This window comes from Equus przewalskii, chromosome 1 (assembly GCF_037783145.1).
Source record: "Equus przewalskii isolate Varuska chromosome 1, EquPr2, whole genome shotgun sequence".
Classification (NCBI taxonomy): domain Eukaryota; kingdom Metazoa; phylum Chordata; class Mammalia; order Perissodactyla; family Equidae; genus Equus; species Equus przewalskii.
The window spans coordinates 171,126,845-171,152,752 of record NC_091831.1 but is presented as its reverse complement, the minus strand read 5'-3'; the positions used below and the strand labels follow the sequence as shown (position 1 = coordinate 171,152,752).

The 25,908-nt window shown below is 35.2% G+C and overlaps 1 protein-coding gene across 5 annotated transcripts in view; it reads right to left on the bottom strand.

The window, feature by feature from the left end:
• The window catches only part of LOC103546406 (signal recognition particle subunit SRP54), a 79,277-nt gene that overhangs the window by 32,992 nt on the left and 20,377 nt on the right, over nucleotides 1-25,908 (bottom strand). For 4 of the 5 annotated variants that reach the window (XM_070628797.1, XM_008512960.2, XM_008512959.2 and 1 more), the window contains 12 exons: nucleotides 24,643-24,747; nucleotides 23,846-23,912; nucleotides 23,708-23,765; nucleotides 20,595-20,745; nucleotides 18,383-18,531; nucleotides 17,990-18,090; nucleotides 17,413-17,499; nucleotides 14,033-14,106; nucleotides 13,702-13,810; nucleotides 9,223-9,393; nucleotides 6,381-6,476; nucleotides 4,967-5,489 (listed from right to left, as the gene is read on the bottom strand). In XM_070628797.1, the coding sequence (XP_070484898.1) occupies nucleotides 5,398-5,489; nucleotides 6,381-6,476; nucleotides 9,223-9,393; nucleotides 13,702-13,810; nucleotides 14,033-14,106; nucleotides 17,413-17,499; nucleotides 17,990-18,090; nucleotides 18,383-18,531; nucleotides 20,595-20,745; nucleotides 23,708-23,765; nucleotides 23,846-23,912; nucleotides 24,643-24,747 (1,260 nt within the window). In that variant the 3' untranslated portion in view covers nucleotides 4,967-5,397. Of the gene's footprint in view, nucleotides 1-4,966; nucleotides 5,490-6,380; nucleotides 6,477-9,222; nucleotides 9,394-13,701; nucleotides 13,811-14,032; nucleotides 14,107-17,412; nucleotides 17,500-17,989; nucleotides 18,091-18,382; nucleotides 18,532-20,594; nucleotides 20,746-23,707; nucleotides 23,766-23,845; nucleotides 23,913-24,642; nucleotides 24,748-25,908 lie in introns of those variants that run through there. The other variant, XM_070628812.1, reaches the window with a different exon arrangement.

Sequence of the window (25,908 nt, the reverse complement as noted above, 5' to 3'; positions counted from 1 at the left end):
ATCATTTAATGATGCTTGTAGAGCTAAAAGGTAAATTTGGATCTACCTAGTCCTGTGAAAAGCTGGGAAAACAAAGCTGAATAAAATTCGATAACCAGGAATGTCCATCAAATAAAAAAAGAATTTCTTAGGGTTTTAACATACCTAAATATATATATTTTAGTAGAGAGTATTTTTAAGGTTATCCCAACCCTCAGGGAGATATATTTTCATTATCAATGATGCACAAGAAAAAATAAGGTGGTAAAAATTAAAATACATTTTCGGTTGATTTTAAGCATAAAGATAAAGAAATGGTTAAATCACAGCAGTGGCTTCATTCATGGAGCCTGATATGCCAGGTACTGCGCTACGGGCTTTCCTTGTATTAACTCTTCCTCACAACTCTGAGGTACTAGTATAATTACCAACATTTTACATATGAGGAAACGAAGGCTGAGAGGTTAAAGTAACTTGCTCAGGGCCACAGCTGGTAAGCAAGCAACAGAGCAAAGGTTCAAACTCAGGCAGTCTGATTCCATGGCCTACACTCTTAGCCACTCTGTCCTTCTGAGAATGAAAATGTCAGAAATAGAGGGGCAGATAATTCTGAGACCAAAAGTGAGTGTGGTATTTGGAGAGATTTGGATGGAAATTAATAAAGTGCATATTTTTTGAAGTCTATTATTAAAGAGACAGCCATTTGTAAGCTTTAAAGCCCTGCATGTAAGAAGTAATTGAAAACACCAAGTGAACTTGTTTTATTTGATGCTAGGTGAACACATGGGTTTTAATTGAAATTTGGTCAGATTTTTTAATGTCATAAGAATGTACTATTGATAATCAACTACCAAAATTCTTTATATGGTGGCAGTCATAAAATATTAGTTTTTTGGTACACTATGCCTGAATGCAGTAATATCAGGTTGAAGAGCTGTACATCTTAATCTGAAGTCTGTAGATCCTAGGAGTCTTCTGATAATAATCTAAAAAACAAGTATAAAGGATATAATAAGGACTTCCACAATTAAGGATGCCTTTTAATCTCAGTGCAAAACAATCCGTTGTTTCTTTTAACACACTAAGAAAGAAACTGCAGAAAACCAAGGGATGCACATCCACTGCAGGGTCTCTCACTCTGTGTTTCCCATTAAATGCAGTGTCAGGAAATAGACGGATATTTCTCGCACTTCTGCCAGCAACAAAATTCTGAACCCCTTAACTGATTTCCCAAAGTCAGAAATTATGGGCCCATGAATATATCCAACACCAACTCTTACCTTTTTTGGGTCACGGAGGAGCACGTCTCCCTCATTCTAATATAAAATCACAAAAAGCAAGTAAGCATGATTCCTAAACTATGCAAATACACAGACAGTACATGTTCTCCTCACTTGATGCAGATACAGAACCTTTCTCTGGAAAGACGCTCACAAAACTTTGGCATACGTTGCTTAAGAAAGAGACCACAGTCACAGGATATTGCTTCCTTCCACTTCCCATGAGAAGGAAAAGCCTTTACGCAGCAGTGTCACAGGAGTCTCAGGCCCCTTAGGAGATTTTCTTAGCATCGGGCTCATCTCAATTACTCCTTTTACAAGCAGCTACTGCTGTGCAACTTCTTCACTGTTTTTCCATTTATGAGCCAACTGGTACTGAGAAATGCATTGTTTTAGGCTAATGAGAGAATCTTGTAAGCCAGGTGAAGCTAAAAGATATAACATGCTCTTCAAATGATGTTTTCAAACGAACAGACAGAAAAGCAATGAGACAATAGCATAGGCATGCCAAATTCAAAAGAACTTGTGTGGCACATTAATATTATCAAAGGAAATGGGCCATAATTACCAGCTTACAAGGTGTATTTTGTCTTTAAAAGTATCCAAAAATTACCTTGTACTCAATATGCTTGTATTACAGATAAGAGGTCAGTAGAGAGGGATAGGGCCTGGAGTACTCAACACTGAGCACAAATAAATTGTTCCCTACCCCTAATGGCAAAGTGTGGGGAAAAAACTGTTAGCAAAATTTCAAATCACATCAATAACTACTTTACAAAAGCAACAAGCCATGGACTAGACCACTGATCTAGAAGTAAAATTTAAATTAATCCCCCAACATTTGAGATATAAATGCATCATTCCTGTACCTCGTGGCTCAAAAGCAAACAAGGTACTAGGTTCAACCTTAATGCAAAAGCTTAATGTTCAGAACATGGTAACTGCAACTTAGAGCAGAATTTTGACGATGACTCAGTTTTTAATCCAGTGAATGCCAGCAATGAACAAAATCATCTAGATTTGAGCTGTGATGACAGCTTTCCAGTTTGGAATAATGATAACTTACTTGGCTTTATTAATAATCATTGCTAGGTTTTAAAGACTAAAACTTACATTTAGTTGTTATTTAGCAAGGTTCCCACTGACACAGTTTTTATTAGAGCTTATTCAAATTCCTTGGTTGCTCTCTGTATTCAAATAGCAAAATACTTGATTTTACTGCATACACAAGCATCGAGGTGAAATTCCTTTACATTTGTTTTACACACTGTTCCATTTTTTACTGAAATATTTGTTTACATGTACTAAAGCTACTTGTAAAAGAAATCCATTCAATTTTATTTTATATTATGGTTTACTTTTTAGACACCCTACATTTACTGACATAAGTTATTAATATTATATTAATTTTACCTACATTGCTATGCATGATGAGACTTTAGTTCTGGTAAATTTCCTGGTTTTGCTGCCTTCTCATATCAGTATTTATTGATAATATTACATTTCTTTTTTTTTTTTCCTTAAGATTTTAGTTTTTCTTTTTCTTCCCAAAGCCCCCTGGTACATAGCTGTATATTTTAGTTGTGGGTCCTTCTAGTTGTGGCATGTGGGACACCGCCTCAACATGGCCTGACGAGCAGTGCCATGTCCGCGCCCAGGATCCGAACCCGTGAAACCCTGGGCCCGCGAAGCAGAGCACTCAAACTTAACCACTTGGCCATGGGGCCGGCCCCAATATTACATTTCTTTTTAGGTATGTGCCACTATACTTCTATTCAAGGTTAGTAAATATTACTGCATATCAGAACTTAGGACTTCTCACATTACAATATACTGTATTTATTTAACAAAATAATGGTTTATGTAATACACTTTAAAATCACTTTTACTACATGATGAAAAGTACTTAATTTTTTCCAAAAAATTTCTCCATAAAATTGCAATGCTTTGTGTATATATACACCTTATATCTTATATGCCAGCAAATATGACACTTGCAGGAGAACACTGACATCCACCAAGTTAAATTGTTGACTTGCCCTTTCTTGGTACTGTAGTTTGTTGATAATTAATTTCTGTTTGTTTTTATTTTACAATTACATAAGCATTCTAAGCCTAAGGAATTATACCTAGTTTTATGTTTGTACATATTTAAGTAACATAAGATTCAGGAAGAATCCAATGCTGTACAATGTCAGATCTAGCTAGTGGTCTAAGCTGGGAATATAATAGATACCAAAAAGCTAAGGAACCAATTTTAACAATAGCGAAAAATAAAGGAAATTTGTTCAAATTATTAAAGAATTTGATTTTAGTATGTAGTACTTATGCTGTCAAAAATCAGTAGTTTGATAAAAACTGTGAGAACTGAAGGATAGCTTTTGTAACTAAAGATGCCAGGTAGAGGAATTAATGGAATCAGAATTTTACAGAGCATCTCCAATTCCCTCATTTTACAGAAGAGGAAAGAAAAATGGAAGCTGAACTAGGTGTTCTGGGCCTTTAGTTGTCCTTTGCCACTGTTATTTTTACTTCTGAAAAACATAATTTGTATCAGACACAAAAATACTTAAAACAATGCCTGAAGCCATAAAGTTTGACCAAGTGTCTCATTTTCTTTTTTGGTCAAAATGCAAAAGTGGTACCTTGAGGACAGAAATCACAAAAATGCATGCCCAGAAAATGTGGTATGCATCAGTTTAATGAGAAACTAATTTAGAGAACAGTATTTTCTCTATTGTCAAATTTCTCTAGCTGGAACTCGTGATGACATTTCTGCAAAACACAAGATACATCACTTTTACAGGGTATACAGTGTTCTATACAGATATTCTAGTTTTTAGCTGGTGAAAATAATTTAATGGGTTATAAAATCTTTGCCCAAGTATACAGGAAAATCAGCTGCATTCTTTATGTAATTATTTTTTAAAGATACTTTGGCTTATAAGACCTTTTTAAAAACTCTTGAGACATAAAAAATTAATAGTATAAAGACTAGCTATTTCTTTCACTCTCTCCTACTAAATCAATCCTTTGCTGAATCAGTTCATCCTAGTTCAAAACACACTGCTATACCAGATCTATGATCTTCACGACATCAGTAATGAATATGTATAATAATTATCCTAGTATTTTTAATTAATTCCATAACTTATGTAAAAGCCATTGTTCTGAATGAACTGTGCAGCAATCCAAAGTAACCAACAACCAGATCAACCTTGTCATAGTCTCATTATTTTTAATGTATAATAGTGACAGCCTACTATTTGCAATTATTTTCCCACTAGGAGGTCTATACATGAGCTATTATCATCAAAGTACTTCAATTTCTTCAAGCAGATTTTTGGTATGTAAGAAACAACAAAATTAGCTTTAAAAAAAAACCCAAATATTGCCATTAAGGCTTCAAAAATATGAGGTAAGAAAATGCAAGTTATATACAAAACATTATATTGAGAACTGTAACTAAATTCACAATTTCAATTTAAATGGAAGAGCTAAGATTTTCTATGGCAAAATTATCTTAATTATTCTAAGTTAAACAAAAATTGCTAATACTAATGGTCAAGTTATTCTACCACATTTCCCATTAAAGGTATACCTCTAGGAATAGTTTTAAATGACACATAGCTATTGGCCTTCTGTGTGCCTTTTAACATGATACACTGATAATTTTAAACCATAAAGAAAGTTAACAACCCCTCAACTTATAATGACTTTGAAGTTTATTTTACAGCACTTTTTATTGAGACATCATGTTAACTACTGACCAGGACTGTTTACAAATGTAATGCTTGGCCTCTGAGACAATTAAAAACTTTTAAGTACTAAAATTTTACATCATGATTTGTTTAACTTAAGAAGTGTTATGATAGTGAAAACTAACAGAAGAAAATCTAAGGCAAAAATATAATGATTTCCACCAAAACCATGTATTCCCTCCCCCCCATCAGAGGGAGGGAGGGAAGGAAGGAAGGAAGAAAATGAAAAGGATGGGGAAAAAAGACAAGAAGAGAAAGAAAAAGGGCAAGACAGGCCAGAAAAATACTTTTTTCCCCCATTTGCAAAAAGAAGGGAAACTCTGAGGTCTCAGCAAATAATTTTATCAACTGAGTCTGTTTATATTAAGGCATCTTCTTTACATATTATTGAATCCCATCATGCCTTTCATATTGCCAGCAGCACCCTGCTGAAACTGCCTCATCATTGACTGAAGTCCCGCCATACCACCTACAGCAAAAGGAGAGGAAAATCAGATCATTACGTAGAACTTGACACATTTGTTACTTTTGCCTAATACTTTAACTTCTAAAAAGTATACTGTGTTCTGACTGGAATTTGGTCATCAGCCTTAAAGAATATACCAATTAAAATTGTATTATCCCTAGTATCCTCACCCATAAAAGAGAATGAATAACCTACCTCATCAAGTTGTGAGGAATAAATGAGATAATACATGAAAAGGTCTTAGAACAGAAGGTGTTACACATGTTAGGGAGTCAACAAATCTAAACAAAAAAAATTCTCCTGGGAGTCAAAAAGAGTCTCGTTGTGAATACTAATCAATTTGGGGAGAGGAGGAGGAGTTATTTCATAGGACTTACAGAAAGAAAAGAATTCACCATTTACTGAACATCTACTATATGCCAAGAACTGTACTAAATGCTTTCATATATATTAGCTCCTTTAATTGTCACAAATTCCTGATGAGATATTATCTGTGATTTACAAGAGGGGAAAGTGAGGTTCACAAAGTTTAAGGAAATTTTCATAGGTTATATAGTAAAAGTGGAAATGGGTTTCAAAATCCCTATATAATTTCCAAGTCTCATCATTGAAAATATCCAGATTCTAAACTAGGGCAAAAGGTCACTAGAACAAGCATTAGCAAAAGATGACTAAGTAGCTTGCTCAAAAATCAGAGATGGCAACAGAGGAATGCATAAAACTTCAGCGTATGTGGCACTATTACAACCATTTAACTTAGAAATCAGATGGCCATTTCCCTCATATCACACATCTTTTGAACAGATTTTCATAAAAGCACAACAGAAGCTTATTAAAACTCAACTCTTATCAACTAAACTTGGTATTAGCAACTGACAACAATTTTGTACTTACCCATGTGATGAAGAACTCTTGGATCCATCATTTTGGCCATTTGTTGATTCAATTTTGCCATCTGCGACTGGCTCACATTCTTAGACATGTCACCTCCTGAAAAGAAAAGGTTTTGAGTCAATATAGAAGGTAATATAATCAAGGTAACATAGAAAGTTTAGTGAAGTGAGTAAATATAAGGGAAAAAAATCACCTATAATTTTATCACTCTAATACATATTTGTACATATTCCCTTCTACACTCTATCTCAATTACACACATAATTTTGAGAAAGAACAAGCAATATTCTACATTAAGGGATATTGAAGGGACTTTCTTAAGCACTATGATCTTTCTTAATTTTTTCAGTTATACCTGTGAATGAGGCACTGTAAACAAAACTGTACCCAGTGGTTATTAACAGGAAGCTCTAACAACTGTTTAGTAGTGATAGGAAGGGATGCTGAACAGAAACCTGAGTTTAAAGATATGGGTAATCAGGAAAGAAACTGGATTCTGGTAAATGAATATGAAAGAATGAGTCTGAGAGAACTTGAAAATTTGTTTATATCTAAGAAGCTATTAAAAATAACAAAAAGCTTCAGAGACTAGAAAGACAGATAATTCAATTCCATTTATCAATGGCTTTCCACACACTTAAGTTGAATTTCCACAGTCAAAACTCCACAATAAAAAAGGCAGCCAACGAAAGAGATGAGAGCATCCTTTGGAGAACAGCTGCTGTGCTCTTAAGAGACAGGAAGCAAACACAACCATTGGTGCACCAGCAATGAACAAGAAGAGCTGCTTCAGCAAGATTATTTCAAAGGAACAGTAACTATGGTACTTCTCAGGAGCACCTATGAAAATGAAAATCAAAGCTGTCCCTGATTCTCTGATTGAAGCTGGCTAATCTGAATAAATTATATGAGTTAAGAACTACGAATGAAAGACAAGATACGTTTTTATAAAACAGGATAAAAATCTGTGAAAAAATGTTCATAATTAATAAATCTCTGCAAGATGTGCATTCTATATCCACTGGTGATTTATCATAAGGGTTTGTTTCTGAGGACTTTAAAACTTGTAAGAAATATTAAGTTTGGTGTGACAAGGATGTGCGCCGTATCCACTGCCCGTTTCATCCTGGGTGTGCCTTTACTGAGTAAGCAATGCTTAGGTAAGGTCTGAGTGATGGAGCTGCAGTAGTTCTATCAAGAACAGTAAGGGTCATTTGGGAAAGATGTTAAACTGACATAAAGCGTTTATTAATCACTATCTGAAACAGCATGTGATGTCAGGAATTATAACCAATTTTAAACATTTTCGTCTAACTTTTCTCCCTTGTCACAAAAAAGAAAATAGGATATAGCAAGAAAGGAAAATAAGTACTCCAGACAAAAGGTGATAAAAACATCTGTAAATACTGATCCTTTTTAGAAGGCCATTCAGTGGTATTGTTCATCTTTGGAGCTTGCCTAATCAATATTTTTTGAAATAATAAATTCACTTTATAGTGGTTATAATATAGAAAAAAATTAAGAGAGAGCTAGAACAGTTAATTAACTCTTTGAAAAAACAAACTTATCTTTTTACCTTACACAATACATAGCAAAATAAATTCCAGATGGGATTTTAAAAAACCTAAAAATAAAATCAAAAGGAGTAGAAGAAAATACAGGTAACTACTGTGGTATCAACATGGGAAAGGCTTTTACAAGCATAAAAGAACTCAAAGGAAATGATAAGTAGGCTTGGCTACATTAAAACTGAAAACTTCTGTTCATTAAAAAACATAAAAATAAAAGGCAAATGAAAAACTGTGAAAAACATTTGCAGGCATAAACCAAGGATTTTAAAGAGTTATTACAAACCAAGAAGGGGAAAAAAATGGAACATACAGACAAGGAACCTAACCAGGTTCACAAGGGAAAATTAAACCAGTAGATGTATGAAGAAATGTTAAATTTGAGTAGTAATCTAAAAAACACATAATGAAAAAGCATTTGACCATTAAATTGGAAATATTAAATTATTACAAAATTTATTTAGCACCTACTATGTCTCTGATCAAAACAGACAAAATCCCTGGCTTCATGGAAGACTCCACAGAAACTGACGGAAGAACTGATACTGAGACAGAAGCAGATGACTCAGCCTAAATATCCAACAAAGAGGCATTGCACTAAACAAAGATACCTGCATGACTGGAACAGTATTCAGCAGTTAAATTTTATTTTAAAGAATATTTGACAACATGGAAAAATAGTCATAATGTATCAGAAGAAAACACTAGTTGTATCAAATTTTATTTGCAATAGGACCCAAGGGATTCTCTAGGCACTAAAGGTAATGTGTACTTTAAATTTTTTTCTTATACTTTCTTATATTCTCTAAATTTTCCTTAATACATATCTTCATAAAAATAAAGTCATTAAGTGTGTTTGGGGTTTTTTGGGGTTTTTTGGCTGAGGAAGGTTCCCCCTGAGCTAACATCTGTGCCAATCTTCCTCTATTTTGTATGTGGGTTGCCACCACAGCATGGCCACCCACTAGTGGTCTAGATACATACCTGGGAACTGACCCTAGGCCGCCGAAGCAGAGCACACTGAACTTAACCCCTAGGCCATGGGGCTGGCCCTAAGTGTGTTTTTTTAACTATTAGCGTTTATTATCTGGAAGCTGAAAACAGATAAATCACCAATCACATTATAAACCCTGGAAGTACTTGAATACATAACAGAAAATTCAGCAATATATTTTCCAATACTGGCAGTACTCCCTGGCTGTCACTTTTAGTTCCTCAACTTCTTTCTTTCCTTTCAGTGTGTTAACTAATGATAAGTTTGTTATTTTTCTTACCTTTGAAAAGTCCTTTTATACCTCCCATCTTTTTTACCATCTGTGCAAACTTGGTATATTGTGTCAAAAGTTCTTGAACATCTCTTGTTGACACACCTGATCCTCTTGCTACTCTTTGGATTCTTCCTGGTTGCTTACTAAAAACCTTGGCACCATCGGTACTGTCAAGTTCTGTAAGCAAGGGTCAATTACTTTCACTTACATGCAATTAACATTCATTACCAAAGCAGTTATGTGCAAATATCTTACACACAGAAAAACAAATATAATGGTCAAAATACCACCAGAGTTAACAAATATTATCATCTGCCATGCTTCCATCTGATTTTTAAAAATTAAACATGGAATATATTCAAAAGAATATTTATAATAGTCATAAGCTATAAAAACAATAAAACAAATACACATGTATTCACCCTACAGTTTAAGTAAAACAGAACATTCTGAAAACCACGTCCACCTTTTATATAACTCATATCCAACTGCTCCTCAGAACATATACCAAAGGTATAAGGTATATTTCCAAAAAGAACCAAAGTGCTCACCTTAGCTCTAAATAACTATTAACCTTTAAATCACAAATGTAGGCATATAAGTAAGCAGAAGTAGGTAGGTTCTATCTATAATCAAAAGAGTAATTGTTATATTTCCTATAATCAAGTAATTACTACTAGTATTTTAATCCTTTCTGTAACATAAAGAATGAGTTAATTCCCTCCAGAGTTTTGATAACTCTTAGAACATGAGGTGTCTTTCTTCCGGCCTTAGTTGCATACAATCTCAGGGATGGGATGGACTATAGTCAAAATTTCTATTATGTCTGCATTCTCTCTACAACATCTCCCAATAAGTGGTCATCTAGTCTCAATCTTACTACCCCCAGGAGAGACGATCCACTATCTAAAACACGGTAATCTATGCCATTCTATTATTCCTGTAATTATGGAAAATCTTTTCACATATTAAAATGAACTATGTTTGCATGGCACTTCTTCCTGTTTGCTTAGATGTCTCCTTGCCAGGCACAAAGAATAAGGCTTTCAAATATTTGAGAGCCACCGTGCCTCCTAGCAATTTTCTCTAGAATTGGACAAATATCCAATTCTTTTGACTGTTCCTCTTATAACATGGTTTAGAACCCCATCTGTTATCTTGAGTTCCTAAATACATCTTCTCCTTTGTCTATACCCTCTAAGCATATTGTCCAGAAGTGACCTGAAATCCAGGTGAAGTTTGACTACCAATGAAAAACAAAGAAAGATCAAATTATCTCACAATAAACTTGAGTTCATTAAAACCTCTAAATCCATTTCATAAATGAAGCTTTTAAGTCATATCTTCACTATAAAATATTTAGGAAATATGTATCGTATTCCTTCCAAGAGCTCAAAAGGAGTGAAAGAAAGAAGATAAGCTAGTATCAGCACATCATGGTAAGCAATATGAAGGAATTACGCAAACAGCAGAGGGAGACACAATTTAGAGAAGAAGGCAAGTCAGGACAGACTCCATGCTAGCAGTTTCTCCTTCGCTGAGTAGTCCTGAAGGACAAGTTTGAGTTATGTAAAGAAGAGAAAGGAGCAAGGGACACTCCAGGAAGCACAACACAGATTCCTAGAATAAATGAAAATAGTTTTGTGTAGAAGGAACCAAGCATGGGTAAGAGCTGAGAGATTTAAGAGGTTGCAAAAGTAGGCAAGGATAAGATTATAACAGAACTTGTGTGCCAGGCTTAGGAGTCTGGAATTCACCATGATGACAATAAAGAACCACTGAAAGATTCTGACCCCAGAATTATTTGTTTAGAAAAACCATTCTTGTGGCAGTGAGGAAGACAGACTGAAAAGAGGAGTGCAAAAAAAGGGGAACGTTAGGAGGCTACTGTAGCAATCCAGGTAAGAAATGAGGAGTGTATGAACTAATGCAGGGGATACAGGGACGAAGAGAAGAGGGAAGACAGGAGAAATATTTAGGAAGTAGAAATCACTAAATCTGAGGTGATGTTAAGGCTTCTACATTCCACTTGAAGTGGCAAAATACTGATATGAGTAGACTGTGGTAAGTTAAATATGTATGTATATTGTAACACCTAGAGCAACCACTAAGACAACTATTCAAAGTGATATAGTCAAAAACACTATAGGTACATTAAAATAGAATACCAAATAACGTTCAAGTAATCCACAAGAAAATAGGAAAGAAAAAACAGAAGAACAAAAATCAGAGGGAATAAACAGAACAAATAATAAAATGGCAGAACTAAATCCTAATATATCAATAATATATCAGATAAAAGAGATCACCAGAATGTGATCTCTTTAAATTAAAAGAAAAGAACATAACCCAATTACATGCTGTTGACACAAAACTCACTTCAAATATAACGATACAGGCAGCTTAAAAGAAAAGGATGGAAAAAGACATACAATGTAAACAACTAATTAAAAGAAAGCTGAAGTGGCTGTATTAGTATCAGACAAAGGAGGACATTATGTACCTAATGATAAAAGGGTCAATTCACCAAGAAGACATAATAATCCTAAATGTGTCTGCACCCAACAAAAGAGCTTCAAAATAAATGAAGCAAAACTGACACAACCAAAAGGAGAAAAGTGAGGCCCTTCAATTCCTCTATCTGCATAATCCACAGAACCATGAGACAGAATATCAGCATGGGTAGAAATCTAAGTTGACTCCACTTTCTAGTTTGGGTGACTGAGAGATGGAAGTGTCGCGCACTAAGGAGAAGCACTCCATTTTGGATCTGATGTGCCTTGGAAAACTTTCAAACATGTAAATAGAGATGTCTGTCCACCATTTAGTGAGCACCTAGAGAGGAGGGGATCCAGAGTGCAGACTCTGGAGCCTGAAAGCCTGAGTCGGAGGCCCAGGCTCTTCCCAGTCTACCTAGCGACCTTGGGCAAATTAGGCGACTTTCCTGCATCTCAGTTTCCTAGTCTGTAAAAACCAGATGATAATAGACTTTGATCCCAGAATTGTCCCCTAAGACTTGTTGTGATGATTAAATAGATTAATATATGTAAAGTGCTCAGGACAGTGCCTAGGACAGAGTAAATACTCTAGATATGGCTGCAATTATTAATTCTACATGCAAAACTTTTTGCAGTGTTGAAGATACAGAGATAAGAAAGACACAATCTTACTTGGGTTACTATGAAAGCCTAGTTCTGAGGAAAGAGGTAGTGACTGCAAAAAATAACGAGTTAAGTAGAAAAAGCACAGATGTGATGAATTATTTAAAGAAAATGAGCAGAATGATAAGAAGCACTGGATGAGGACAGAACCCTGTAGTTATATTCATTTAAGAGGTGGGCTGAGAAAGAGACTGAGTTAACAAGAAAGGTAAAGATGAAAGACCAAGAAAAAAAGGTGATTACCAACATCCAATACTGTGAAGAAAAAGACTGCAAAGCACCCCCTGGAGAAGACCAGGAGAAGGCTACCGGAGATCTTTGTATGATCTATCTTGGAGTGGTGGTGGGGACAGAAGTCAGATTTCAGTAGTTTGAGAAGGATACAAACTGTTCCTTTAAGAAGCTTGACTGAAAAGAGAGTAAAAGTATGCGGGAAAAGTAAAGCCCAGAAAATGCGAACTTAAAAATGTTTATATGCTGATGGGAAAAAAAGTCAGAAGGTAAGGAGAGACTGGAGATATAGGAAAGGATTTTATTTGTGGAGAGAGGTCCTTGAAAAAGCTTGAAGAACGGTTTGTGGCTGTCCTAACCTTATAGGTAAGTCAGCCAAAGGTTGAGGGAATTCTATGCTAAAAGCCTGTATTTCTTTGTGAATGAGGTCAGAGGTCAAGTGGTAAAGCAGAAGACCTAAAAAAGGGTAATAAATGTTTGGCATACAGGTGCTGGGTAAAGGGTGCTAAAAGACTGGGAGAGAGACAAAGAGGGCATGAGACTAGAAATGCTAATGGACTGAGGACCAGATGAAAGACCTGGAAACACAGGAGGGAGTGACAACACAGGATTACAGAGACAGAGCAGTGTACTTCTGTAAGACTGAAACCTTGAGAGTGTCAGAGCACAATAAGTTTGTAAACACTGCTTAAACTATCCCGCTTTGAGAGATTCCCAACTCAGGGTAGCATATTAGAGTTCTGAGGAGACTTAGAATAAATAAGCTTATTAGTTTTTTTAACCCAGCATTCCCCCAAATTTATTTGACTACAGAACTCCCCTTTCAAGTTATTTCTATCAACATCATGAGGAACCAGTGTTCTTTCCATGGAATTCATTTAAAGCAGCACTGTTCTAGACATTTCTCTCAAAGATAAAGTCAATCCAATAATCATAACCCTTTGAGTAAGAGCTTTCAAGCAGCTACAGATCTCCCTAACAATAATCTTTCAGTCTAAATTATTCCCCATCTTGTCCACAAGAACACCACAAAACTCTTAACTTGCTGATATTCAAAACATTGTACTCCAAGTGAAGTAATGTTCCACCTTACCTTGATCGTTCATACTATCCATTATCGTCATTAATTTCTTTAACCTTGCCATTGACTCCTGTTCATTTCCTTTGCTCATGAAATCTGTTCCAAAACCAGGGATCATCCCCTAAAACAGATATATTTAAATATAAAATCAAAAACTAGTTTAAGATTTTTTAATTGTTCAGAATGCTGACATTTAACTACTAGTTTTAATAATGACACTAAGTTTTTAAAACCTATTTTTACCCATACAGCAAAAATAATTAAAGCTAGTGTATCTATTCTTAGATATTTTAATGAAAAACAAAAGAAGATAGATAGAAAAAAACCTTGTAGGACAACTAACCAAGATCTGACTGAAGGGGCCCATTTTCATGATATTTTGAAATTGTTCATACATGTCTCGCAACGTAAACTGACCTGAAATACAATACAAATGATTCACAAATATTAGAGAATGTACATTTCCATTCAATAAAATTAACCTTTTCCTTAATCACGGGTTCACCTTGAAGCACACTTACCAAATATCCAATGAATAAATATTCACTGAGCAGTTATTATGTGCAAGATCACAGGATGAATGCAATGGAGAATACAGAGATACACAGATCTTATCCTAGAGAGGCTTACCTTCTATCAAAGAGAATGGACACAAACACACAAGAAATCTGAAAACACAGCAGACAAACTATACCCACTAGGATGACTAAAATTAAAAAGCCTGACAACACCAAAAGTTAAAAAGTATGTGGTGCAAGCAGAACTCTCACATATTGCTGGTGAGAATGTACAATGGCAAAAACTCTGTAGAAGGTTATCTGGAGTTTCTAAAACAGCTTAGCTGTCCATGAACTGGAAAACTGACAGACTGTGGATGAACTAGTACTCAGCAGTAAAAGAACGAGCTACAGGTAAGTACGACTACATGGGGGAATGTCACAGACACTACGCTGAGCCAACACAACCAGGTGGGGCAAAAAGGACATACTCTAGGATTCCTCTAATATGAAGTATTTACTGAGAAGGAGAATAAGCAAACTTCCTAAAGTAATGGAAATGTTGTGTTTCCTGATGGAGTGTGGGTTATTGTGCATTTGTCAAAACTGATGGAATGACAGCCTTAGGATCCCAGTATTTCATTATATGTAAATTAACTTCAATTAAAAAAAACAACAGAGAAGGAATAAGACAAAGGAGGAGGAGTATTTTCTATTTATGTCCTAAAAAAGATATAAATGGAAAAGGTATTTGGGTTTAGGCATTCTGAATTTGAAGTGGCAGTAAAATATTTTAAAAGAAATGTTATAGCTGGCAGCTAGAAATACAGAATTAAACGGGTAGAGAAGGTGAAGGTTGAAATATATCTTTGGCCGTTTTTCAGAGTGGCAATAGAAGCTATGATAATATAGGAAATCCACTATCATGAAACCCAAGTGAAGAGTTTGAAAATAGAAAAGGCAGATAATACTGTTAAATACTGGAAACCAAGAATAAAGAGAACGTCACCACATTTGGAAATTAGGAGGCCCTTGGCGACCTCAGAAAAGAGTAGAATGTTAGGAGCAGAAGCAAAATGCAGAGACATAAGAAGACACCTAGGAGTCAGAAAGCAGACTGACTAGGAATATATTACCCATTAGTGTGGTAGTGGAAGCAGTGGTAGGGCTAATCGAGATAGAGGAAGGCAGAAGGAATAAGCAGTAAGGCAGGACAGATTCATTCATCAGCAAATATTTACTAAGGACCTGCTAAATGCCAGAAACTGTGCAAGATAGATGAACATAAAAGATGAAAAACACAGCTATGAAACCTACCTTCACTTTCAAGCAGGAAAGACAGGCATCAAATAATTGCCATACTACAACAATAATACCATAAAACAACAATTATAGGGTGCAACGGAAACATATGGAAACAGAGGGTTGTAACCTAGTCTAGGGATCAGGTAAAAATGTCCCTGAAGGAGGACATTTAAGAAAGGACCTAAGTATGAGTCGGAGTTAGCCAGTTTGGCCGGTGGAGAGTAGTGCAGAAGCAGGAAGAAGAGAGGATACCTGTCTAACAGGCAGAGGGATTAGCAAGGGCAAAGGCCCAGAGGTGAAAGGCAGCCATGTACATTTGAGAAATTGAGAGAAAGGCAGCAGGACCGGCACAGGGAATGCTGAGAACAGTGTCAAAACGGGACACAAAAGATAAGGGCTAAATGGTAGAGTCATTTAAAAATATTCTAGGGGCAATGGGAAGCCACTGAAAGATTTTAAGACAGGCAGTAAGGGGAACAGATTTGCATTTCTGCAAGATCCTTTTGGCTAAAGTATAAAAACTAGATCCAAGGAGAAGGGTCCAAGAAACTGGAAGATCTGTTAAAAGACAGAATAAACAATCTAGGCAAGAGAGGAACTTGCATCGTTGCAGGGGATGGAATGGAGATATTTAGGAGGCAGAATCACTAGGACTAATTGACTGATGGGAAAGGGGTGAGCAGAGTGAGGAGGAGATAAAAGTCAATGACAACACCCAAGTTTCTGACTCTGGCAACCAGACAAATGATCCTAACATTCACTGATGATGACAATGGGTGGGAGGTTGGGATGGGAAGATAAGGATCTGTTGAAGTGTCTATGGAACATCCAAGAATGGTCTAGTAAACATATAGATATCAGCTTGAAGCTCCAGAGAAAGAGGATGGCCTAGAATGATCCCTGAAAAACACCAACACTTAAGACAGAGGTAAAGGCATAGTACTGACAAGATGAGTGAGAAGGAGCAAAGACGCAGGACAGTATGTGGGCAAGGAAATTAAGAGCAAGACCATTGTGAGAAAAAGAGAAATGGTCAATAATAATATATGTTGAACACTTCTGATGTGGACATTTTACATTTATCAGCTAATTTAATCTTCACACTCTATGAGTAAGATACTTAGTATTATCTACTTTTTACAGATGAAGAAATTGGGGTTAAGTAATTTGAAAAAGTTATACAGATAAAAATAGATCAGATACAAATTCAGGTATGTTAGGTTTAAGAACCTGAGGTCTTAATCACAACGATATACTTCTCTATAAGAGTGTGGTGTGAAGAAAATTGTGTGTGTGTGAGAGTGTGTGTGTGTGTGTGAGTGTGAGTGTGTGTGTGTGTGTACTTGGTCTCATTCTTTTAAATTTTTTTTATATATTTTATTACATATATACATAATTTATAAGTAAACACAGATCATAAGAAAACATTCTAATTTACTTTTAACCTGTTTTACTTCAAGGAACCCAATGTAAGTCTCAATTTTAACCTTAAGGCAATTCGATTACAAGAAAGAAAATAAAAACACTCAATTCTATAATTGCTCAGCTGTCTGAGATTTAAAACGATGTGCATATAAATCATCTAAAAGGATAAACATCTGGGGACTGGCCCTGCAGCGTAGCGGTTAAGTTTGTCACGATGCACTTGGGCAGCCCAGGTTGGCAGGTTCAGATCCGGAGCACGGATCTACACTACTTGTCAGCCATGCTGTGGCAGCAACCCACATATAAAGTGCGGGGGGAAAGACTGGCACAGATGTTAGCTCAGGGATAATCTTTCTCATCAAAAAATAAATAAAATAAAATAAAATCTGAAGAATTGACTTTAATAGCAGTTTATCATTTAAAACAAATAGTAACTTTATCAAAAAGAAATCAAGGGAAGACATCTAAGATCACGTGCTTTTCGCCACTCATATACCATGTTTCAACTTCTCTATAAGTGCTTCATTGTCATCCAACTTCAGCTCATTGACTTTATCTATCAGTCCTTCAATGTCACCCATACCTATAAGACCCAAAAAAGAAAAATTAACAACTAATGGTATACTCTGCTTTACATTATACAAAATACATACATATATAATAACCTAGGAGAGAGGCGGGTCAGGTACTCCTACTACAGGTGAGAAACCAAAGCTAGGGAGGTTAAGTGACAAAGCAGCTACTCCAGCCCAGCCTTAAACTCCAAATTCCATGCTAACTAATAACACTTGGAGATTGCAAAAGTTTTACTGCCATTACCACTGCTATCAGTACTATCACACATTTTTGCATTGCACTCTAAAACTTTTCCAAAGAACTTTCCATCTAATGGCCATTTTACCACTCTAACCACAGGAAGCAGATAACCATCATCCTTATTTTAAGTGAGGAAGATAAATCTTAGAAGCAAATGATTTTCCTGAACTAATAAGTCAGAGGGCAGGATTAAAAGCCTAATCTAAAGATCCATGCTATTTCTTGGAGGTTTTCTACATCTTCATCACTGTACGTACCAAGAAGTTTGCTGATGAAAGGCTGTGTTTTAAAAGGCTCAAAGTCATCTATATGTTCCCCAGTACCAATGAAAATAATTGGACTTTTTGTGGCAGCAACTCTACAAAAAAAAAAAAACATAAAATAACCTCAAAAAGGAAAACAAATTTATAGCAGATTTAAAAACTAAACAGATAAAGGTACACAGGTCAAGCTTCTTTCCACTAGTTAAAACAGAACTGTATCAGAGAGACTCCAAAATTCTGTTTCCATTTCAACTTCTTTTATAGACCATATTAGGTCCACTATTGGAATTATGTTTTAAATGATCAATAAGAAAGCCAAAAAGACACAAACACACACACACACCCATATAAGACCAAGACACAGGACAAAAGCACCACGATACTTACGCACTGAGGGCACCACCTCCTTTCGCATGGCCATCAAGTTTTGTCACTATTACTGAAGCTACATCTACTTTATCTTTAAAAGCCTTAGCTTGAGCTTCACAAGCTTGCCCAATGGAGGCATCCATCACATAAACAATGTTATCAGGTTGCTAGAAAATTTAAATAGAAAAGACAGATGTTTTTCCGATCTTAAGCAAATTTCATCATTACAAGCTATAGAAAAACATTTATTATAAGTAATTATTCATTCAACCAATAAATATTTATCGAGGGAGTACTATGTAGTAGGCAGCATTTAGGTCCTGAGACAAAGAGAGGAATAAGAAAATCCTTAGTCGTCGTAGGACTTACAGAGGAGACAGATACCAAATAGGCAAATAAATATTTCAGGTGAACAATAATTAAAATGAATAGAAGAGTGTCAGGTTTGAGGTCTGGGAGACTTCTTTAGGTAGGGCAATCAGGGAAGGCCTCTCTGTAGGTAAATTTGAGCTGAGGCCTGAATAAAGAGGAAAAAGTTATGCAAAGATCAGGAGGAATATTCTAGACAAGGGGAATAGCAGAAATAAATCAGAGAAAAATAAAAAGTAGAAGAGTATGCACTGAAACCAACATGAATAACATAAGGTGAGGCTATTTCCCTTAGCTCTGCTAATCTAGGTCAAAATAACGGCATAGCTAGAAAGAAACTTACTAGCATTAACCACTAACCAAAGAAGTACTGCCAACACCCCAATGGCAAAACACGGGTTCATAATATTTGCTACAGATTACCTATAAACTGCTTCTTCTCCTCAAGTTATCTCCATCACAATTTTTTTTTTTTAGCTTAAAACAACAGAAATTTATTTTTGCATAGTCTGGAGGCCGGCAGTCCAAAACTCAAGGTGTTGGTTCCTTCTGGAGGCTCTGAGGGAGAATCTGCTTCATGCCTCTCTCCTAGCTTCTGGTGATTGCCAGTAATCCTTGGCATTCCTTAGCTTGCATCACACGTTTTTTTTTTTTTTAAGATTGGCACTTGAGCTAACATCTGTTACCAATCTTCTTTTTTTTTCTCTTTTTTTCTTCTTCTTCTCCCCAAAGCCCCCCCAGTACATAGTTGTTTATTCTAGCTGTAGGTCCTTCTGGTTGTGCTATGTGGGACGCCACTTCAACAGAGCTTGATGAGCAGTGCCATGTCTGTGCCCAGGATCTGAACCTGTGGAACCCTGAGCCACCGAAGTGGAGTGCATGAGCCCAACCACTCAGTCATGGCACCGGCCCCCAGCTTCCATCAAAATTTTCAAGAGACACTAAAGGATGATTAGTTTTTTAAAATGCCTCATTTTAAAAATCTTTCAAAATTCATCTAAAGTAAATGTTTCTAATTTAATTTAAATTATTTATTTTATTTTATTTTTTTTTTTTGAGGAAGATTAGCCCCGAGCTAACTACTGCCAGTCCTCCTCTTTTTTCTGAGCCCTGAGCTAACATCCGTGCCCATCTTCCTCTACTTTATATGTGGGACGCCTACCACAGCATGGCATGCCAAGAGGTGCCATGTCTGCACCCGGGATCTGAACGGGCGAACCCCGGGCCACCAAGAAGCGGAATGTGCGAACTTAACCGCTGCACCACCAGGCCGGCCCCTAATTTAAATAATTTACAGAAAGGAAATTCAACAGATATTAAAGGTTACATTCTTAACTTTTTAATTTTTTCTTATACATGCTAAAATGATGATCAAGTGAGAAAGCAAATTTTTTTTTTAAGATTGGCCCTGAGCCAACATCTGTCGCCAATCTTCTTTTTTCTTTTCCTTCTTCTCCCCAAAACTCCCTAGCACATAGTTGTATATCCTAGTTGTAGGTCCTTCTAGTTCTGCTATGTGGAACACCACCTCGGCATGGCTTGATGAGCGGTGCCAGGTCTATGCCCAGGATCTGAACCATCAAAACCCTGGGCTGCCGAAGCAGAGTGTGTGAACTTAACTGCTCAGCCATGGGGCCAGCTCCAGGAAATTTTTTTTTATATTTACTCATGAAAATTTCATATTTAATGTAGAGAAGATTAAGTTCTTATCATACAGATATAGGTGCCCAAAAGAGAATTAAATTACTTGGAAACTGTCTTACAGGCAAAAAAATAATTTATATGGATCAAAAACTCAATCAGGGCCTATAATTAAATAAACCAAAGTCCTTCTAATGTGGTTAAATCGAAAGCTACTTACTATAGCATTAGCAACTTGAAGCATTTCTTCAAATAGAGAGTCTTCTTGTTTATGGCGGCCACTTGTATCAACAATAATAATTTCAAAATTTTCATTTTTGAATTTCTCCACTCCTTCCGAGGCAATGATAACAGGATCCATTTCTGTATAGCTATTTAACAACAACAAATGATTTAACGACAACCACAACAGCAAAACTTCCAAATAGTAATAATTTGGAAACTGTTAAGTGTACCTTCAACCTAGTCTGAAAAAGTCATAATGATCACACTTCCAATTTAGAAGAATAAAATCTAATAAGTGTTAAAGATAGCAACCCACTTCTAAGAGCAGCATGAAGCTGTACCCAGTTTTCTAATTACAAAATCCTGTATGATTCCACTGAATGTCTTTCAGAATGAGTTGTTTCTCTCAAGTTTTTTTTTACATTTTCTCTAGTAATTGAACTTGTGTTACACAGTGTTTCACACATGCTTTTCCATTTAACACCCTTTTGTAAGCATTTTATAAAACCATTAAATATTCTTGTAAAACATGACCTTTAGGCTATATAGCATTCCATCAGATAGCTATGCTATCACTTATTAAATAAATGCCCCATTGTTGGCCATTTAAGGTTTTTCCAATTTCTTGGTATTAAAAATATAGCCAATATGAATAGTACACAATGTTGTTTCTTTGAAATTGTTATGACATACTCCTATAAGTTGAATTTGGATCAAATGCTCTGATCAGTTAGGCTTTTGATCTTTAAAAGGAAAATGTCCTCAATAAAAGTTTAATTTCATTTCTATTTCACTACATTTTCACAATTCTCAAAAATCTTTTCAACTTGAAAATCAAGAAACGAGATTGCATTTTAAATTGTTTTCTTTTGATTAGTGGCAACTCTTTATACAGATCAATACTGTCAAACAAAAAGCAAATAATGTTAAAAAAAAAAGTTTCCCCTAAATTAACAACAATAACAAAAATCAGGTAGGAATACACTTAATAAGAATATGTGTGAGATTTAAACGAAGAAAATTACTCTATTTAAGGAAAAATTTTTTAACAAAAAAGACACAGGTTTCTTAACAAAACTAGACAAATACAGTAAAGATGACAGTTCTCCCCTAAATTAACTGGTTTCAGTGTAGTTCAAATCAAAATCCTAGGGACGTTTTTCTTTTTGGAACTTAACACAGAATTCTAAAATTTATCCAGGACAATAAGCAGGTGAGAATAGGCAAAAAAATGTTGAAAAAGAAGACAGAGATTAGCATTACCAGATATTTTTAAATATGATAAAGATACAGTTAAAATAAAACTTGTAAACGTGCAAAGAAATATGAATGAAGATGTTCATAAGAAGGGGACTGATTAATTATATACATGCATACAATGGAATACAACGACACCATAGAAAGAATTACCTTAAACAGTAAACTGTCTATTCCAGAACTATTAAGAGCCCATCCTTTTAGTAAACGTTATAATAAAGTATAACATATATATAGAAAAGATGCACAAATCGTAAATTTTCACAAAGCAAATACATCCAGATCAAGAAACAACATAACCAGCACCTCACTCCCTCCTAAGGTAATCACTATCTTAAGATCCCATTTTTAACCAACTCAACAGTGGTATATTTACATACCATAAATGCACTATTTTCAGTGTTCATTTTGATGAGTTTTGACAAATTTACACAACCCATATAACCACTACCACAGCAATCAAAGTGCAAAGTACTGTGAGGTTCCATTTCAATTTAAAATAATCTATTTCTCTCTCTATATATGTGTGTGTTCCTTTGTACAGATATTGAAAAAAGCACAGATGGACATGTTAAAAACTGGTAACTGGGAAGTGAACTGTTAGTGCTTTCACTTCTTTAATTCAAAATTTTTAATTAAAATAGTGTTTAAAAAAAAAAAGAACAAATGATAATAAAACAAATAGTCCTGTATCTACCGCTCAAAAAATAACTGCTAACACGTAAATTTAACACTGGAGCTACAGTTCAAGTTCCTCCCCAGCCCCATTCCCTTCCTCTTCATCCCTCCGAGGAAACAGTGATCTAATACTTCACTCCACACGCGCAGTATGTTTTCTAAGGGTACATGAGCAAAGGAGAGCGAATTTAATAAATGCTATTGAGAATACCGGAGACAAATTAATGCTCTGGCTTTGGTTGATGGTTTAGTAATTATCAGCTAAATTATACCATTTGCAAATTGTCACCCCTAAAGACGTTAACTATTATCCTTTGATTTTAAAATCTATATCAGAAACAGTTCTTATTCTAAAAATAAAATTCCTAGTATTATTCTTTGATCTACCTGTTAGAATTTATCAAAAAAAAAAAAAAAACAAAGAAACAAATTTTAAATAAAGAACATACCATAGCCAAAGTTCACCAGCTTTTTTGGCCAAAGAGTAGATGGTAATGACTAACAAAATGATAACATTCATTTAACTACCCCAAATTTTAGCTTCTGTAAACTTTCTTCCTGAGGGTATTACAGACTATTTACATTAATAATTTTAAGAAAAATGCTCTTCCCTCAAATAAGTCCAAATAAGTCCTTCTAAATTCAATCTAGACTCGATTCTTTTAATTACTCATTCTAACATACATAAACCACCTAACTGAACAGCAATGTCTCAAATGAAGGATAGCAACGATCAGGAGCTCTCCCTGAGATAACCACAGATTAGAAGCCATTTTAGGGTAATCAAACACAAACGTTTTTAAATGACGTAGTACTGACGAAACAGACAGTATGGAAAATAACCAGTGTGGGGTTAACTGAGGAATGCTTCAGATGGGTGTTAAAAGAAACAACAGGAATAGAGAAGCAGGAGGTGGGAAAGCATGTGAGGCAGGATGATAAGTACAGGCAGAATAATAAACTAAACAATGTCCACTCCAATCTACCAGGCTGCATCAGAGGAGTCATGTTATAATAATAAAAGATAACAATTTATTAACTATGCCCCCACTTTGTTCCAGAAAGCATTTAAGCTTATAAGTATATATTAAAATGCAAACAGAGAGCATAAAACAAAAAGTCAGACAGAAAAGATGAGGCACAGTAGTATCAAAGTTAAAAACAGAAACTCACCTTCCATAGAACGGAATTCTTGCTTTGGTAGCATTCTGTTTTAGTTGGTCAAAAGCCCCTACGAGATAATGAGTTAATGAGTCCTCGAACTTGAAAATAAAAACTACAGAAAACAATTTTCAAATTTCAACACCTTACCAGCTCTGAATGTGTCTGCACATATCAAACACGTCTTCCAACCTTTCCTCTGGTAATAATATGCCAACTGGGAAAGGAAGATTAAAAAATATAGTATCAATAAATACAAATTATTATATATATATTTTTCTGTTTACCCTTTTTATTTACTTACGGAGTAAAGGTAAACTGCTCATATTCTCCTGAAAGTGCTATCATTAAATTTTTGAATACAACAAATTTCCTAAAGAGTTTAAACTCTAACTGCCATATAGTCACAATCAAAGGATATAAAATGATCAAGCAACAAATGACCAGAGTAAAACATGTTAACTACTTTTGATGTTAATTAAGCAAAAACAAACAATCACATAATCTGGTAACAAAGTTGAGGCACTCAATTCTGGAGGAAAGGATGGTCTAATGAATTAAAAATTAGCATAAGGACATGCAAAATGAAGATCTATATTATGCTGAGTGGGACACTGTAAAAAGGGAGTCTTAAGCCAGAGGAAATAAGGTAAATTTTCCATGTTCTCTTCTCCAAAAATCATATCCTCACCTCCTTAAAGGACAGAAACAGTCTTTTCGGTAAAAGAAATACCATAGTTATATAGAATTCTACCAATCTTAGAAAAAGCAATCACACGAGAGACTATGGAACTCTTCTTATCCTACAAAAAGCTATTGCAAAAACACGATACATCAAGTAACACAAAGTTGTAAAGCAAGATTCCACAAAGCTTGGCCTTAACATAAAACTTGATTTATATAAACATCTTCTCTACGACTTTGTTTTTAAACTAAGCATAGTTTACCTTTGAACATGTTGTTGTTTTACCACTCCCTTGCAATCCAACAAACATGATCACGTTCTGTTTTCCTTTAGTGGGTGTCCATGCTTTAACTCCAGGGTCCACAAGCTACATCCCAAAAATAAAATCAAAATAACATCAGGTTAACATATGCTTACATTCAAAATCCCTCTTTTAAATTGTAAAAATAATTTAAGGATGTTTTGGTATAAAAGGCAACCATAATCCTACCAGTCTAATTCAACTCTATTTTCCTTTGTATGCACATAGTGAAATTTCAGAATTTAAAATAATGCATTGCAAAGTCACAAGCAAATCTATACTCTAAAACCAATTCAGAGTAAAAATCGCAAAACATTTTCTAGAACAAGCTGGGCTGTGAAGAAAATGTGAGACCAAGTTTGAGCCAAAGAAGCAATCCACATAAGCACTGCAGAAATATAAAAATATATGTAGAAACCACATATGAACTTTTAAATTTCTAGTAATGACATTGAAAAAATGAAAAACAAGCAATATTAACTTTAATTCTTTATTTAACCTGATATATCCAAAATATTATCATTCAACATGTAATTTACATTGAAAAATTAATGAGATTTTTATATTCCCTTTTCTCATGCTAGGTCTTCAAATTTGGACTAGATTTCATATATTTCATACTTAAAGTACATCTCAGTTGGGACTAGCCACATTACAAGTGCTCAATAACCACATGTGGCTAGAGGCTACCATACTGGGACAGCATATAGCTTCATGTTCAATTTGACAAATGTTTACGTATGAGCAAAATTACAAATTACACGTGAAAGACTTTCCAGGTCAAATGTCAAATTCTCCAATGTTAAGATATACTGTTCTATAAAGTTATCATATGTAGAGGGCTAGTAAAGATAATCACTAATTTTATAATGACAGTCAGTGGAAAATTAAGGTTCATATATGGACAGTCCCCAAACTAACAAGCATGAGGCCTTTTTAAAGTTCATTTAAAAAATAATTCATTTGTGAGTCAGTTGTTTGGAGCTTGAAACATGTATCTCCATAAGATAATAAAGCCAGAACAGTAGTTTAAGTCCTAGACCTGAGGCTGGCAAACTACATGTAAATAAAGTTGTAATGGACCACAGCCACACCCATTCATTTACTGCTTCGGTGCTACAACAGCAGAGCTGAGTACACGCATGTGTCACTAAAGATGGGGATACGTTCTAAGAAATACATTGTTAGGCAACTTCATCATTGTGCGAACATCAGAGTGCACTTACA